We start from the raw sequence: 16,325 nt of genomic DNA, 5'->3' as shown, positions 1-16,325 counted from the left end.
CTTCCCAGTAAAAGGGGCTAAACTCCATGCCCTTTACGGTTTGTATTGCTCAAGTACCAGGTTTCAGAAAAATCCCCAAAAGGTTTATTGTGATGCTACTGAACAACAATCATAGTGGGTCTATGAATTTGTGCCTATTTTTAGTCTTGTAACAATTTTCCAAATTTAAAACGTGGGTAATAGTGAGCCTAACACCTGTATATTTCCTTTTGAGAAACGTATGTGTGAACATCAGTTTGAATTCTAAGAACAAGAACCAATATTGCCTGAAGACCAATAGTGAATGGCAATATTTATGCTTTTGAGGTCTCTGTAAGCGTGGGTTGTCAGGAAAGTGGTAATAGTAAAATCCAAAATAAACAAAAATTTTAGAGGGGCAACACTTTTTACAAATGTTCTGCAAACACTGGCAACATTGTTTTGCAAAATTTTATGCAAATTCATAAAGGGCTGATAGGCTTACATACTACCAAAGAAGGTGTTAGAATCTTCTTTTCCTAGAAATTTCTTATATAAAGCTTGATTATTTTGGAGTGATTTTTGTATGATCTGGTCTGAAGTAGGAGAAAAGATTCTGTGACCATTCTGGGTTACTGAGCTTTGAGTGATGGCCTGAAAGGAACTGGCCTGATTTCTGTTTGACTACAAGGGGGCGATGGTCACCTAATACAAGGCAATGAGGGTTCTCTCTCTGTACTTCAATTCATGCTCTGAAAACAGGCAATGTGGACATAGTTACTTCTAAGGTCCTGTCTGTTTCTAAAGGTCCAGTTGTTTGATCACTACATGGAAGGCTGCTCTTATTTCTATGCTGCCAGGTCACTGGCCAAAGACCCCTGTCCAGAGCTTCCAGAGTTGATGCAGTTTCTAATAATCTGCTGGAATTTGGTTAGTAGAGATGGAGGCTTAGAGAAAAGAGAGGGTAAAGGGTTAGACAGGGATGGGCTTGTGCTCATAACATCCACCTCCTTTAAAAAAAAGCAGAGAAAAATGCCTCCTCATATTCCAAGTAATGTCCAAAAGCCTCTGGAGGAGTCTTCCTTTGCTTGTCTCCTTTTCGAATAGGAAGTCAATATACTGCAGTAATATTCATTCTGCCTGCTGTTTCTGTTATTCCCTGCTCCCCGTTTTTGGTAATTACTTTGGTAACTGGTAAAATCTGGACACTTATTTCCCATTTCATGCCTTAACAACACATAGCAAGCCACAGGATTCAAATAATTTGATCCACAGAGTAAAATAGAGAGGCTTGGATCCATGGGTAAGTAAATTTTACAACTTGAAAACATTGTCTCCTTTTTTTTCATGCCATGAGATACTACTCTGAGGCTAAATTTTAATCCATGCCATGCCTAAGGATGTCTTTTAATTAAAAGAATAACTTAAATTCACTTATTAGATCTGCTCTTCTAAATGCACTCTGTTTTTCAGATGTCAGCTCATGATATCACTATCAGATTTCAGCTGTTTAGGAAACTTTTTTTTTCTTTGAAACTCATAACAAGCCTTCAAAGAATACTGTTTCCTTCTGATGTATGCAAGGTATAAAATGATAGCTGGTTGTAAGATTTACCAAGGGAGAGTGGGGAAAAGACCAACCTGGTGAAAATTCATGGGAAAAGAGGACATTCCCTCAGTGTTTGGCATGGCAGTAGACTGGGCAACCAATCTTTTAAAAATTAAGAATTTTGAAAATTTGCATGAATTCAGCAGATGGAGTTATGAAAATGTCCTTTTTTTCCCCAAAGTGTGTCCGAAATGCTTTTTCTTTAAAATTCGGCAAAGCTCTGGGTCTTGATTCCCATATAACTGAATTTTAAGTTATCATAATTTCACCACTACTCTTACATAATACTCAAATATCACCCTTCTTTGGTGGGGAGGGATAATTGAGGCAATCTGAAGTATTAGTACATTTAAGAAAGAAAAACTACTACTTTAAAACATACAGAGGCACAAATTGAGCAGACAGTTAGCTACTAAAATGGCAAGTTAGAGTTCATGGAAAAGCGGACAGACTCAGGCCACTCTGGTTTAATATGAGAGCATTGGTACATCCAATGGATTTATGCACAAGAAAGGTTCAGGGAACTGGGTTGGCTGATATTTTAAATTTCTGATTGATACTAACTCTACCTCATTGCTCCTAGATTGCTCCCTTCATATAAATAATTTAAGGTTTTGAAACTAGCTTGGGAGTAATTCTCCACGTTCAGTTCTGTTGGTTTCAAAGGATAGTTGGACTTGGAGATACGCTGGTTAACTTAATGATGGTCTGATAACTCCTAAATGCATTCTCTGGGTTCATTAGTTATTTACATTTTATTTTACAGACATATTATCAAACACTACGTTTAAGGTCCCGAACTGTGTTTCTAATTTTTGAACAGCATTCGTTTCATACTAGGGCTTATCACTTACTGATTAATTTTTGTCATAGATTAAATCAATTAACATGTACATAAAGTCCTATAACCATAAAGCACAAAGCACATGCTAATTATTATGTTCCTTAATTTTGAAAACTGTTTAAACTGCCCAAGATTTTCTTAGCATTTTAAACCTAGATTTGTAGATTTTGCATATCTTATTGGCATACACTGTGAGGAAGATGTTTACCAATATTAATTTCTCTCTCATTCACTTCTTAAAAAAAACACAAACAAAAAAACCTCATTTTTAGCTACTTTCATCCATAAAACATAGACACTTACAGCTCCTTTGGCTACCATTGTTATTCTTTCTTGCTCTCCAATAGTCAGACACTCACCTTTATCATAGAAATAAATGGAGTCTGCATTTCCTGCCCCTATTTCTTCCCAAGGGAAGAAACTAAACATAGGCTTTTGTTTCTCCCAACCATATTGGCAGTCTCTTTTCTCAAGAAAAAGGATAAATTTTTCCTAAGCCATTTCAGTACTATCCTGAATGATTTGTTATTTTTTTCCCGCTACTAAGTTAGTAAGTAGATGAATCCTCATATAACTATATTCTTGCTCTAGTATTTGGATCACACTTGAAAGAAAAATAAAACTGCTCCTAACTGATAGTCCTCCCAAATTCTTACCATCCTGTCCTGTCTTGTTAGTCTATATTATTTTTGAGGTATACCTTTAGCTAAGAAGTTAAAGAAAACCCTACCTTAAAAATACTCTACATGCCTTCCACTAAATGTAAGCAAATGTAAGAGGCAGCTAATGGAACTTCAGAAAAAAGAAAATGATATGCAAAGCAAAGTCCTACGAGGAAGAGAACCTATTAGGAGGGATTTCAATCATTTATATTCATTAAAATCTAACTGCAAAAATCTCTTTGAAAATCAGGCAAGACATTGAGAAGCTTGGTGATGGAGGTAGATGAGTGACTTTATATGAAGGCTTGGCCTGCCCAGTGGCTGGGACTAAGGGACAAAGGCACACAGCTGTCTCTTCAGAAAGCCTCATAATTCCTTCAGTGACACAGACTAGATTAAGGTGAGGGGGATATTTTACTTATTATTTTAGAAAACCTCAAAACATTTTGAGTTTTGAACATGAGCAACAAGTACCCTGGCAAAGAATACATGCTTGGTGTGTACATCTAATCTTCTGAGATACTTCTGTTTAGTTACCAGGAAATTTTACGCCAAGATAAATTAAACAAAATAGGAAGACTTGAGGAAAAGAGAAGTGGGTTTGTTGAGGGCAGGTATGTTTATGGCTTGAAATGAGGCAGACCATGCAAAGGTGTGATCTTGGTAAAATATACAGATGGCATAGCATCTATTTCCCTTGCTTTGAAAGAACTACAGGCTTCACTCACTCACACGGATGAGAAATTTTTCAGTAAGGTTGTGCAGAGGTGGGAGTAAAGTTCCCAAGGCCCTACAGAAGGAGGTTTTTTAGTACTCTTTACTCATTATTAGCAAAGGTCCAGCTGGTTAATAGGTACATTATAATCAGCCCCAGGGCCTTTCGAAGGAAAAATTAGTAAGCGGCTACAGGACACCTAAAGGGTAGTTCTAGCCTATGACTTCCTATGAGATGAAGGAATGGCACTCTACTTTTTACCTCACTTTGTAGCTTTCTCCGAGTATGTCCTATGGAATTTGGCAAAGAATTGCTACCAACTGGTAGGTGGATATACCTGTGTATGTGTGTGCGTGTGTATATGTGTATGTGGTAGGGGAAGCGTCACCATTTATTTTATCCTTTGGTGTTAAAACATCACTTTCTGGGAACCCTGCCAAGCGTTCAGAACTGAAGCTGCCTCGGAAAGAGATTTTATGGGGCAGAACAAGCACTTGGTTAAGATGAGATGTAACCTCCCTTTGCCTCATTTTTCTCATCTATAAATGGGAATAACACTATATAGTAAAAAAAAATAAAATAACTACTTCATATATTTGTTGTGAAGATGAAATGAGCTAAGACACATAGAAGGATTAGTGTCACATACCTAGTCATCACTAAATCCTAGGTACCATTACTTATGATTATGATTATTAAAGGATTTGAGTTCTAATTCTAGCTCCTTACCAACCACTCAGTACAGATCTCACCTCCTTGTGTTTCAACCTCCTCATTTTTAAATTGGGCATAAATCTACTAGATCCAAACCAACTGGCTTTTTCCCCCATCAAATTTGATGATGAATGTGAAAAAATATATTGGAGAAAATAAAGTGTTAGCAGAATGGAATGTATATATATGTTGTAGTCTCTGTTTCTCTGAGACTTTTTGAGCTACGCTTACTATATGCTCTGTGTCATGCTAGATGTGGCGGTGATACACTGTATCAGGAGCTAGTAAATAAATATACCTTTCATGGTCAGTTAGATAGCATGGAAACGAGTTCCCCAAATAGTGAGGAGCACATGAAAAAATACAGGTAATGGCATAAATCCACAAGGCATGGGGGGAAAGCCTAGGGTTCCACTACCCGAAAGCATTATGTCCAATGAAAGCATCTAAAACCATGGAGACTGGCGATAATACTGCAGCTGCATCATAAGCAGAGATGTCAAAGTTAAAAGACATACACGCACACTGTGTCCTGAAATGAGGGGGTCTGGCAGGGACAGGAATACTCTGGCAGCTCATGCAAAACAGGCACTTTCTAATCACAGGAAGCAGTCAAGACAGGGCCTCCGACCTGCAGTCGCGAGGGTTCTTACCTTTTTGACATCCCTGACCAAGTGGTACAATGTGTTTGAGGGCCCATGTCTCTGAAAACAATAAAGAAGAATCAAATGGTTTTGCTAGTCAGGGGCTCTCATTGGCAAGGCAACAAGGATCTGGAAGGAAGGGTTCTGGCTGGCGGAGGGGAAGTTCATTAAGATGAACCTTGTTCTAGTTGCTCAGTTGTACCTGTCTTTTCTAAACAAACACAGTGGCAGGTTTTTGGATTGTGGCTCCTCAAGAAAAAGCATTTGAGGTTCTAGATTCAAACTTTGCAAAGGAGGCCATCAACTCTGTTGACAGCTGGGCCAAAACATCATTCAAGAGGCTAGCTGTGCAGCAGGGGGAGACAAAACGGCCAGTTTACTGCATTAGAAGTACAATTTGGCACACTGCCAATCACAACTTGTTTATTACCCATAATGCATGAGAAACTGGCTAAAGCAGGGTTTGGCAGACTTTTTCTGTAAATAGCTAGATGGTTAGTATCTTAGACTTCGTGGGCCATACAGTCTTCATCGCAACTGTTCAACTCTGCCATTGTGCAAAAGATCCTTACCGTTGCTTAAGGTAAGAATAAAGTGAAGTGGTTTACCATTCTCTTGTCTTTCAGGAACAGGAATATCAGATGAAACACAGGATGCCTAGTTAAATCTGAATTCCAGTCAGCCAATGAATAACTTCTTTTTTTGTTTTAATTTTCATTCATTTTATTAATTCTTAATGTTGAACTTTTATTTGTCATATTGATGGCCTTTTTTTTTTTTTAATCTGTTTTTATTTTTGGCTGTGTTGGGTCTTTGTTGCTGTGTGCAGGCTTTCTCTAGTTGCAGCAAGTGGTGGCTACTCTTTGTTGCGGTGCATGGGCTTCTCACTGTCATGGCTTCTTTTGCTGCAGAGCACGGGCTCTAGGCACACTGGCTTCAGTACTTGTGGCACGCGGGCTCTAGAGCGCAGGCTCAGTAGTTGTGGTGCCCGGGCTTAGTTGCTCCGCAGCATATGGGATCTTCCTGGGCCAGGGATCGAACCCCTGTCCCCTGTATTGGAAGGTGGATTCTTAACCATTGCGCCACCAGGGAAGCCCTGATGGCCTATTTTGTATTTCTTTTTAGTATTCATGTATTTTTTATGTATCAAATTAAAAGTTTTAAATGTAATTATATCTCTTAATCTTTTGATTTACAGCTTCTTTTGCTTTTATGTTTCCTCATCTTTTTTAAATTGAGGTATAATTGACATATATTAGTTCCAGGTGTACAACATAGTGATTCGATATTTGTATATGAGGCAAAATGATCATTACAATAAGTCTATTTAATATCTCTCACCATACATAGTTCTTAGATTTTTTTCTTGTGATAAGGACCTTAAAGATCTACTCTCTCAGCAACTTTCAAATATGCAATACAATATTATTAACTATAGTCACTGTGCTGTATATTACATCCTCATGACATTTATTTTATAAATAAATTTGGAATTTTGTACATTTTGACCAATAACAATGAATAATTTTGAGTATGTCTTGTGCAATATGTGAGACATACTAAAAATTATTTGTTCTTTATCTGAAATTCAAACCTAACTGGGAATTCTGTATTTTTGTTTGCTGAATCTGGTGACCGTATTGGAAGATCTTGAACAGTGATGGCAAATCCTTAAGCACTGTTGGAACATTGAATTGAATACACATTCAAGTATTCAAGACAATCCCTGTGTACCGCCTCAACTACTGGTCCCTTCAGGCGGACATACTCATCAGAACTCTTTTTCCACTGAGGGATGCAGTATTGTGTAGGGATTAAACATGCAAACTCTGGAGTCAGAATGCCTGGCTCCAAACCTGACCCTGCTGCTTACCAGCTGTGACCATGGGCAAGCTGCTTAACTGTGACTCAGTCTTACTATCTATAAAATGAGGATAATACTACCACTTATCTGGTAGGGCTGTTGTGAGGATTAAATGATGAAATGTTTATAAAACTATTAAAATAGTGCTTAGAAAATGCTAGCTATTCTTATCACTGAGGCCATTCACTGTTCCATAATCCTTTTCAACAGAGTACTCTAGGGAACGCTGATTAGACTTGACTGGAGTGATGAAATCTATTGGCCTTTCTTGATCTATAACTTTCCTACTTACTTCTTTCCAATCATTGGAATAAATCACTCTACTCCCTTGATTCTCTAATTTATATGAAGGTCATTCAACTCTGTGTTTTCATTTATTTATTTTACTGAAAACCCCATTATTATTTTCCCCAGTTTTATTGAGATAAAATTGACATGTAACATTGTGTAAGTTTAAGGTGTACAATGTGATGATTTGATGCTCGTCTATATTGTGAAATGTCTACCACAATAAGGTTAGTTAACATATCCTTCACCTCACTTAATAATCATTTTGCTGTTGTTATGGTGAGAACATTAAAGCTCTGATCTCATATTAACTTGCAAGTATACAATATAGTACTGTTAACTACAGTCACAATGCTGTATATTAGATCCCTGAAACATATTCATCTTATAACTGAAAGTTTGTACCCTTTGGCCAACATCTCCCCATTTCCCCCGCCCCTCGGCCCCAATTTTTTTGAGGAACCTCCATATTGTTTCCTATATTTTGTTCCCTTGTCTAATATTAGTTAACTGTATATGCATGAGTTTATTGCTGGGCTCTTGATTCTGTTCCATTGGTCTATGTGTCTGTTTTTATGCTGATACCATACTATTTCGATTACTGTATCTTTGTGATATAGTTTGAAATCAAGAAGTGTGATGTCTCCACCTTTGTTCTTCTTTCTCATGATTTCTTTGGCTATTCAGGGTCTTTGGTGTTTCAGTGCAAATTTTAGGAATTTTTTTTCTATTTCTGTGAAAAATGCCACCAGAATTGCATTGAATCTATAGATGGTTTTGGGTAGCATGAACATTTTAACAATATTAACACTTCCAGTTCATGAACATGAGATATCTTTCCATTTGTTTGTGCCTTCTTCAATTTCTTTTATCAATGTCATAGTTTTTGATATATAGATCTTTCACTTCTTTGGTTAAGTTTATTCCTAAGTATTTTATTGTTTTTGGTGCTGTTGTAAATGGAATTGTTTTATTTCTTTTTCAGATAGTTCATTGTTAGCATACATAAATGCAATTGATTTTTGTATGCTGCTTCTGTATACTGAAACTTACTGAATTTATTAGTTCTAATAGATTTTTTGGTGGAGTCTTTAGGATTTTCTGTATACAAGATGCTGTTATCAGCAAACAGAGACAATTTTCTTTCTTCCTTTTCAATTTGGATAAAAATTTTTTATTGCTTTTTCTCCTTTTATTTTGGCCTAATTTCTCTGGCTACGACTTCCAGTACCATGTTGAATAGGAGTGGTAAGAGTGGGCACAATTTTCTTGTTCCTGATCTCAGAAGGAAAGCTTTCAATCTGTCACCATTGAGTATGATGTTAGCTATGGGTTTGTCATATATGGCCTTTATTACATTGAGGTGTGTTACTTTTATACTCAATTTGTTGAGAGTTTTTACCGTGAAAGGATGTTGAATTTTGTCAAATATATTTTCTGCATCCACTGAGATGATCATGATTTTTGTCTTTCATTCTACTAATGTGATGTATCACATTTATTAATTTGTATATGTTGAACCATCCTTGCATCTAGGAAGACTCCCACTTGATCATGGTATACCATCTTTTTAATGTGCTTCAATTTGGTTTGCTAGTATTTTGTTGAGAATTTTTGCATCTATATTCATCAGGAATATTGACCTGTAGTTTTCTTTTCTTGCAGTGTCCTTATCTGGCTTTGCTATTATGGTAATTCTGGCCTCCTAAAATAAGTTTGGGAACATTCCCTCCTCTTCAATTTTTTTTGAAGAATTGGAAAAGAATTGGAGTTAATTCTTTAAATGTTTGGTAGAATTCACCTGTGAAGCCATCTGGTCCTGGGCTTTTCTTTGTTGGGAGGTTTTTGATTCCTGATTCAATCTCCTTACTTGCTATTGGTCCACATGCAGCCTTGGCTGATGGAGTGTACTCATGTAGCTGCAGGGTCTTGCAGTTCTAGGATCTTGCATTTCCACAGCCGTGGCGGTGTGTGTCAGGCCAGCAGTGTACAGGTGCACAGCCAGAGGTGCTAGCTTTCAGAGTGTGCACAGCAGTGGAGGTCAGCCATGGGGGTCTAGGCTGGGTTCTTGCAATCGTGTAGCCACAGAGGCCTGGGCTGACTGCTGGTGTGGACCCCAGGCGCCAGCAGGGGTGAGGGGAGAGGGAGTGGTGAGGGGCTTGTGTGACTGGTGTCTATGAGCGCAAGTATCTGTAGAGCAAAAGCCAGTGAAATCTGCAGGGCTCTGTGGCAGCTGTGCTGGCTATTGGTTTCTTCACTGGTGAAAAATGCCGGGGTCCTCTGCAGAGCAGGTCCCTGGGAACCGTGGTTACTCAGCCTTCAGCCTGGCTCATACTGTGTTGCTAGCTATCACAGTACGTCTCAGCTTTGCAGGTCTCTGGGCGGGGTGAAACCGAAGTGTGTCCTTTGTGCAGTGCCCTGAAAGGCTCACTGGCTCTCTTTTCCAGTGAGGGGAACTATTTCTAGCTGAGGAGCTTCCTCTTGGCACAGAGCTGTGCTGGCCTCAGGGGACAGGGTGATACAGACACAATGAAGCTGTTCTTCCTCTCCTTTTTGTGTGGTTATTTTCAGATATTTTTTGTTCCACTGTTTTGCTGAAGTTTCTTAATTGAACTCCTGAGCTCTCCTAGAGCTGTCTTTGTCTGTGGATAGCTGTCTAATTGTGGATCTTTGTCGGGGGTGGGGGAGGCGGGGATAGAGGCTGGGTCTACCACTCTGCCATTCTGGCCTATTATTACTGAAAGTCTTAGTATCCGGAACTGAGAAAAATCTGCAGAGAAAACAGAAACGTGGGGTCATTCCGCTAACTTGTTTTCTACTTCCAGCAGTGGGAATGTTACAGAGCCAGGGTGGCACCAGCTAATACCTATCACTGGCTGGGGACAGGCCAACAAGCTCCATCTCATTAGTGCTGTGGGTGGTGGGACAAAGAGGCACTGTGACAAATGAGGGGAAAACAGTTTCTGAGAAAGAAGCTTTGGTTCAGTACTGGCTTCTTTCTTTACTTAGAAATTCTGTTATCTTGAATAAGCCAATTCTCTTCTTGACCTCAGTTTCCTCATCTGTAAAATGGGGGAAAACAATATCTACTCTTTAAACTTCATTGTATTTTAGTGAGTATCAGCTCAGAGCTGATGTACTTAACTCACTGGATACTCTCAACAACTTCATAAAGAGTAGGTTTTCTTTTGATTACTTCTTGGTATCCCTAGTGAATGAATTAACAAATCATTATAAAACAAAACAAAAAAAATCTTTCTGGGTAACTCCAAACAAGAGGTTTTTACATTTTATCCTATTATAGTGGAATGAATGAACTTCATAGCTCTGAGGATAACAAGATGGTGCAGGATAGTTAATCAGCCTCCTTTGATGCTTGGAGTTAAATCAATCCTCCTCTGCTGATTGCCTCAAACACCCTCTGGGCTTACAGAATAAAGTGTGTTCTAATTTCCAGAGCCGTATGCTTTTGTGTAAGGACCTGAGAACATTACCTTTTTGTGATCACGTAACTTTCTGCTTCTTAGATGCTGACAACTGAGCAGTTAAAACAAGTGGATTCTTGGTGACTTGGTGTTTGTTGTCTATACAGGTCTAAGGGAGCATTTGTGGAAAATGATCCATGCATTTGAAGGGGAGGGGAGGGACTCACAGACATGTGGGGGGCAGGAGAAGGTAAAACAAACACACACAAAAAGTAGAGAAAATAAAATGTGCCTTAGCTTGGTCCTACCGTATTGTACAATTCCTCTAGTCTGGAGATGGTGAGAAAACGGTGCATGCTTACTCCATTCTCTATGAGTAATTTCACAAAATCCACTCTGTCCAGAACTAGGGCATCCAACATGGCTTGCTCCAGAGACCCCACCTGCAAATCAAGTCAGAGTTAGTCTGACCCAGGGTCTAAGGATGTAGTTCTCTGGCATTCTCCTGAATAGTTTAGAAATGGATGCCTTTGACATCTGGTAAACCTTTAGCACCCCCAAGAACATGCTAGCAAGAGTTTCCCAAACCCACTTCTGGGACAGTCACACTCTCTCCTATGTTTTGGGGCTTGTCTTTGCAAACAGAACACAAGGATCTCTAGTTCCAAAAGCTAATTCTTCCTTGAATCTCTTTTTTTGTTCTAGATTCTGAGAAGGTGCAAGGGTTTACAAGGCTTTCCCTCTTCCAACTCTCTGACCAAACTTCTACAAAACCAGTGAAGTGCCAAAGTGAGTACTTTACTGTCTTCACTGTCATCTTCCTTAGGCTCTAAATTGGACTCCTGGCTGACCTGAGAGGAGGGATCCTAGTAAACAGACCAGAAAGAAGGCTGCTCTTTTTTTTTTTAGTTAAGTGATACTCCTTGTCTCCACCTCGCCCATTTCTACACAGAGGCCCAGTAACTATTTAGGTCATTTGGCCTGTTTACTAGGGTTTTATTTAACTTCTTTCACAAAAATTTCCCAGTGTCCAGATTCCTTGACAAATCTTTCCACACTAGCAATTCATCTGCACTAAATGAAGCCAGGGTTTCAATCCTAGGCAGAAGCTCTCTGGAGCAGAGGAAGGGTTAAAAAAGACCTGTACATGAAGGTGTTGCCCTGCAGTGATTCCAGGCACAGAAATCAAATCCCAGACTGTTGGCTGCCTCCTGGGCATACAAGCATACACCACCTAATGGCCAATTTTCCAAGATTTTATTTTTGGTAGAGCCAGTTGACAGAAACAAACCAAGAACAGTTATATAAAGCTTTCGTTGACTTTGTATTGTTCTTGGGTTCAGGGAGGACCTGTGCTCAGCCTCCAGGACCAGATGGCACCGGCACGTGGAAGCCTGCTAATTCTGTATCCTAAGGTGCGACCCAGCCCCACACCAGCATGGGGTGCCGCCACATGGCAGCAGAAACCTCCGGGACAACCAGAAACAAACTGCTAACTCTGCTCCTTACTTAGTTTTAATGAACACAATTTTGTCTTATATATATTCTTTCAGGCATATAAAAGAAATGGCATTAGTTGCAGCTAAACATAGATATCAAAGGCCACTCAGAGAGATGGAAATGTTTGGAACATTTGGAGCTGTGCTTTGTCATATCTTCCACCAGATGACAGTGTTTTCCTAAATATAAGAAAGGAAGCTGAGAATGAGGACAGCTACAAAGGAACATTTCCACCCTAAAGAAAAAGCAGCGGTTTCCTGAGCCGCTCTCAGAGATTCCTTAAACAAATACCCTTGCCCAAGCAAGTGGGCTTTTCAGGGGTGACAACATATACTCTACCGGCCACTGTTGCCCATAAATAAAGATCTGGCTGCGGGCGATGTCGACTCTGTTCCAGGCTAAAGCTAAGCTCAGTTGGTCTGGGGCCGAGGCATTGGCTCCTGTGTGTAGATAAGTAGGAGAGAAGAATGAGAGAGAGAAAACAGCACTCAGTTATTATACCAAGAAGACCCACTCCATCGCTCTCCCATCCACCCCCTCTTCCTGGAGAGCAGACTTGGCTGTACAGCAGGGGTTCTCATACTTGGCCCTACTGCCATTTTGAGCAGGATAATTATCATGTCCTATATATTGTAGAATATTTAGCAGCATCTCAGGACCCAGTAGATGCCAACAGCACCTCTCCCACCAAGCCATGACAACCAAAAAAATCTCCAGACATTGCCAAACGCCCCCAGGAGTGAAGGGAGACAATATTAACCCAACTGCTGCTCTACAGCTTTGCTAGTCAAGGTGTGGTTCACAGGGCAGCAGCGGCAGCATCACCTGGGCACTTATTAGAAAGGCAGAATCCCAGGCCCCACCCCAGACCTACTAAATCAGAAGCTGTATTTCAACAAGATCCCAGGTGATTCCTATACATGTTGAAGTTTGAGAAGCCTGCTCTACAACACATTTTGTTTCTGCTGGCCAATCACTGGTTTCAAGGCATCATTTGAATTATATATTGCATGGTGATGGTGCCCTTGTCAAGAAAGTGAGCCCGCTTTAACACTCTATTGAAAAAGAGTTAAGAAGATCTTTTAAGACAAAGGCAAACAAGTGGCTGAGGTTTACTTCGATTTGTGAGTAGAAACCACTGAACAATTTTTCAGTTTCCCATTATTCTCCAGACTCTGTCACTAGATCTGCACTGTCTACGTGTGGCTATTTAAATCTAAACTAATTAAAATTAAATTAAAACTTTAATTCCTCACTCATAGTAGCCACATTTCAAGTGCTCAATAGTCGCATGTGGCTGGTGGCCTTTGAATTGGACAGTGCAAGTACAGAACAGTTCCATCATCACAGAGATGGTTTACTGGGACAGAGCTGGTCTAAATCAATGTATCCTGTCCATAAATGCAACCTGCCAAGCAGCGGGATGTGAGATTGAGAATGAAGAGAAAAATGGGCTACAGTCAGAGGATCTGAGTCTGCCATTTCACTGCTGTGTGGCACTGGACCTCTCTAAGCCACTGTTTTATCATCTGTAAAATGGGGACAATAAAAGTTATCCTGTTGGGCTTCCCTGGTGGCGCAGTGGTTGAGAGTCCACCTGCTGATGCAGGGGACGCGGGTTCGTGCCCCGGTCCGGGAAGATCCCACATGCCGCGGAGCGGCTGGGCCCGTGAGCCATGGCCGCTAAGCCTGCGCGTCCGGAGCCTGTGCTCTGCAACGGGAGAGGCCACAACAGTGAGAGGCCCGCGTACCGCAAAAAATAATAATAATAATAAAGTTATCCTGTTTACCCAGCTGAGATGTGAGACTGAAATGGGATTATATAAATGAACTCACATGTGAACAGGGTTATTTCAATTCATCAATATCCTTGGTGCACTGAGCAAGACACATCCCTAAATATTTGCCAGACTTCATGCTGCTGGATGTCCCACCTCCAGGGGAGCAGGATAAAGAGATGACACTCTTTCCTGCATCAGATGTTTTCGAATGGCAAAGTATTAGGCACATCCACATGTTATCATATGTAATGTCCCAAATAATCCTGGGAATTTGGTCTTACTGTCTCCATTTGACAGATGATACTGAGGTCCAGAGAGGTTACAGATCAAACAGCTACTAACAGAGGGTAAACAGAATAAGCATTCATTATGCCAGAGGTGAGATTCAGACTCAGTGAGTTTTCCCTTCATTTTGTCCCTGCTGATTCCGATGTTTGTGAAGGAAGGAGGGATGGAAAATGCTGATGCTGCCCATTCCTCTGGGTTCTTCATCAGTGGAAGCCCAAAGCAAGGAGCTGGGGATATGGCTGCTGTATCAGTGATTCCCAATCTCTGCTGTACATTAGAATCACCTGGGAAGGTTTTACAATATCCCTGTGCCCTGGTTGCACCTCAAACCAATGGTATCAAGGTGCCTTGGGTGGCAAGCCAGGCGCAGATAGTGTTTAAGATCTCCAGGTGTTTTCAATGTGCAGCAGAGTTTGGGGACCACTGTGCCACATGTTTCTTTCCTCTGCTTACCCTTACCTCTTCTCTCTGGGCTTTGAGATAATGATGTGAAGAATTAGGTAAGTGAAGTGTTCTCTAGATGACCCCTTCTCAAATTTGAGCATGCATAAGAATAATCTGGAGAGCTTTTTAAAACACAGATTCTTGGGCCCCACCTCCAAAGATTCTGATTAAGTACGTCTGGGGTGGGACCTGAGTCTCTGTATTTCTAACAAGCTCCCAGGCGATGCTGAGGCTGATGATCTAGGGCCACCCTTTAAATAACAAGGCCCTAGAGAGCTGCAGTGCTATGTTCCCTTCATAGGTCAAAGGGTCAAAGAGCATTTCTATTCTGGTGTCCAGATATTGATGGGTTCAGTATAAATCACATACTTGTAGTAAATTAATTAGGAATTAAATTAATTGGAATGATAAATATTAATTCAGTTTACACAGGGATTTTTCCATTAAGAAAAGTATTTCTTGTCTCCTCAGATAACAGCAGGGACTGCAAGCTCATACCAGGGTAACTGACATGCATAAGTGATAAATAGGAATGTGTCAGAACGTACTGTCAACATTTTGAAGGAGAATGAAAAGTGAAGGCTCAATGGAGTTGCATTTGGAAAGGTAGCACTTTATGCTAACTTCCAGCTAAGGAAGCTTAGCTGCCCTATTGGTCCTTGCTGACCTGCTGTGATGGTTTAATCGTTCCCTTGCCATTTGTATGCCACAAATTTGTATGTCACCCAAGTCAACAGTAGCCACACAAATCTGAACAAGAACACATAGCAGAAAGCAGTCATTGAGGTCAACGTGAGCTGCCTGAATGTAATCAGGTAAGTGTCAAATGAAAGCATGAAACTGATGAGTCTTGACTTTTCAAAAACTGAAAATATATCACTCAAGATTGGTGCTGGGTGACAGTTTGAATCAGTGGTTCTCAGCTAGGGTAACCAACCATTCTAGTTTGCCTGGTATAGTCACAGTGTTAGCACTGAAATTTCTGAATCCTGGGACACCCCTCAGTCCTGCACAAACCTGGATGGCTGGTCACCCTATTCTCAACTGTGGTTGAACACTGAAATTTCCTGGAGAGTTTAAAATATACTCATGCCTGGGATGTATCCTCAGAGATTCTGATTTAACTGGTCCTGAGCACTGCAGTTTTAAAAGTTTCTTAACAGCTTTTAAGAACTAGAGGTTCTTAACAGCTTTTAAGAACTAGAGGTTCTTAACGTCATTTACATGTTAGAATTGTGAAGACAAGGTTAAGAACCTCGAGTCTAGATATTATATGGTCATTCATTCACTCATTTATTTATTTATGTATCAATTCAAAGATATTGACCTCATGCCTTCTCATATGGCAGGCACTATGCCAGTATGAAGACCAAGGTGAATAAGACAAAATCCTTTGTCTTTTGAGAGCTTACATTCTAGAGAAGGAGAGAGGTCTGTAATTAAATACACTATTTCATGCAATCATTCATTTATCTGCTCAATAGATATTTACTGAATACCTTCGGTGCCAGGAACTGTTTTAGCACTGAATGTCTGGTGGTGAACAAGATATCTAAGGTCACTCTTTTCACATAGCTTACTATTTACTT

The 16,325-nt window shown here is 40.2% G+C and overlaps 1 protein-coding gene across 14 annotated transcripts in view; it reads right to left on the bottom strand.

The window, feature by feature from the left end:
* Positions 1–16,325, bottom strand: part of TRPM3 (transient receptor potential cation channel subfamily M member 3) — a 797,133-nt gene that overhangs the window by 85,161 nt on the left and 695,647 nt on the right. For all 14 annotated transcript variants that reach the window (XM_060153439.1, XM_060153443.1, XM_060153441.1 and 11 more), the window contains 3 exons: positions 12,563–12,663; positions 11,032–11,166; positions 5,156–5,206 (listed from right to left, as the gene is read on the bottom strand). In XM_060153439.1, coding sequence (XP_060009422.1) covers positions 5,156–5,206; positions 11,032–11,166; positions 12,563–12,663 — 287 coding nt within the window. The remainder of the gene's footprint in view (positions 1–5,155; positions 5,207–11,031; positions 11,167–12,562; positions 12,664–16,325) is intronic.

The sequence above is a fragment of the Lagenorhynchus albirostris genome, chromosome 7, assembly GCF_949774975.1.
Source record: "Lagenorhynchus albirostris chromosome 7, mLagAlb1.1, whole genome shotgun sequence".
NCBI classification, from domain to species: Eukaryota; Metazoa; Chordata; class Mammalia; order Artiodactyla; family Delphinidae; genus Lagenorhynchus; species Lagenorhynchus albirostris.
Note: the sequence above shows the minus strand (reverse complement) of the source record. Positions and strands in the feature narration are given on the sequence as shown.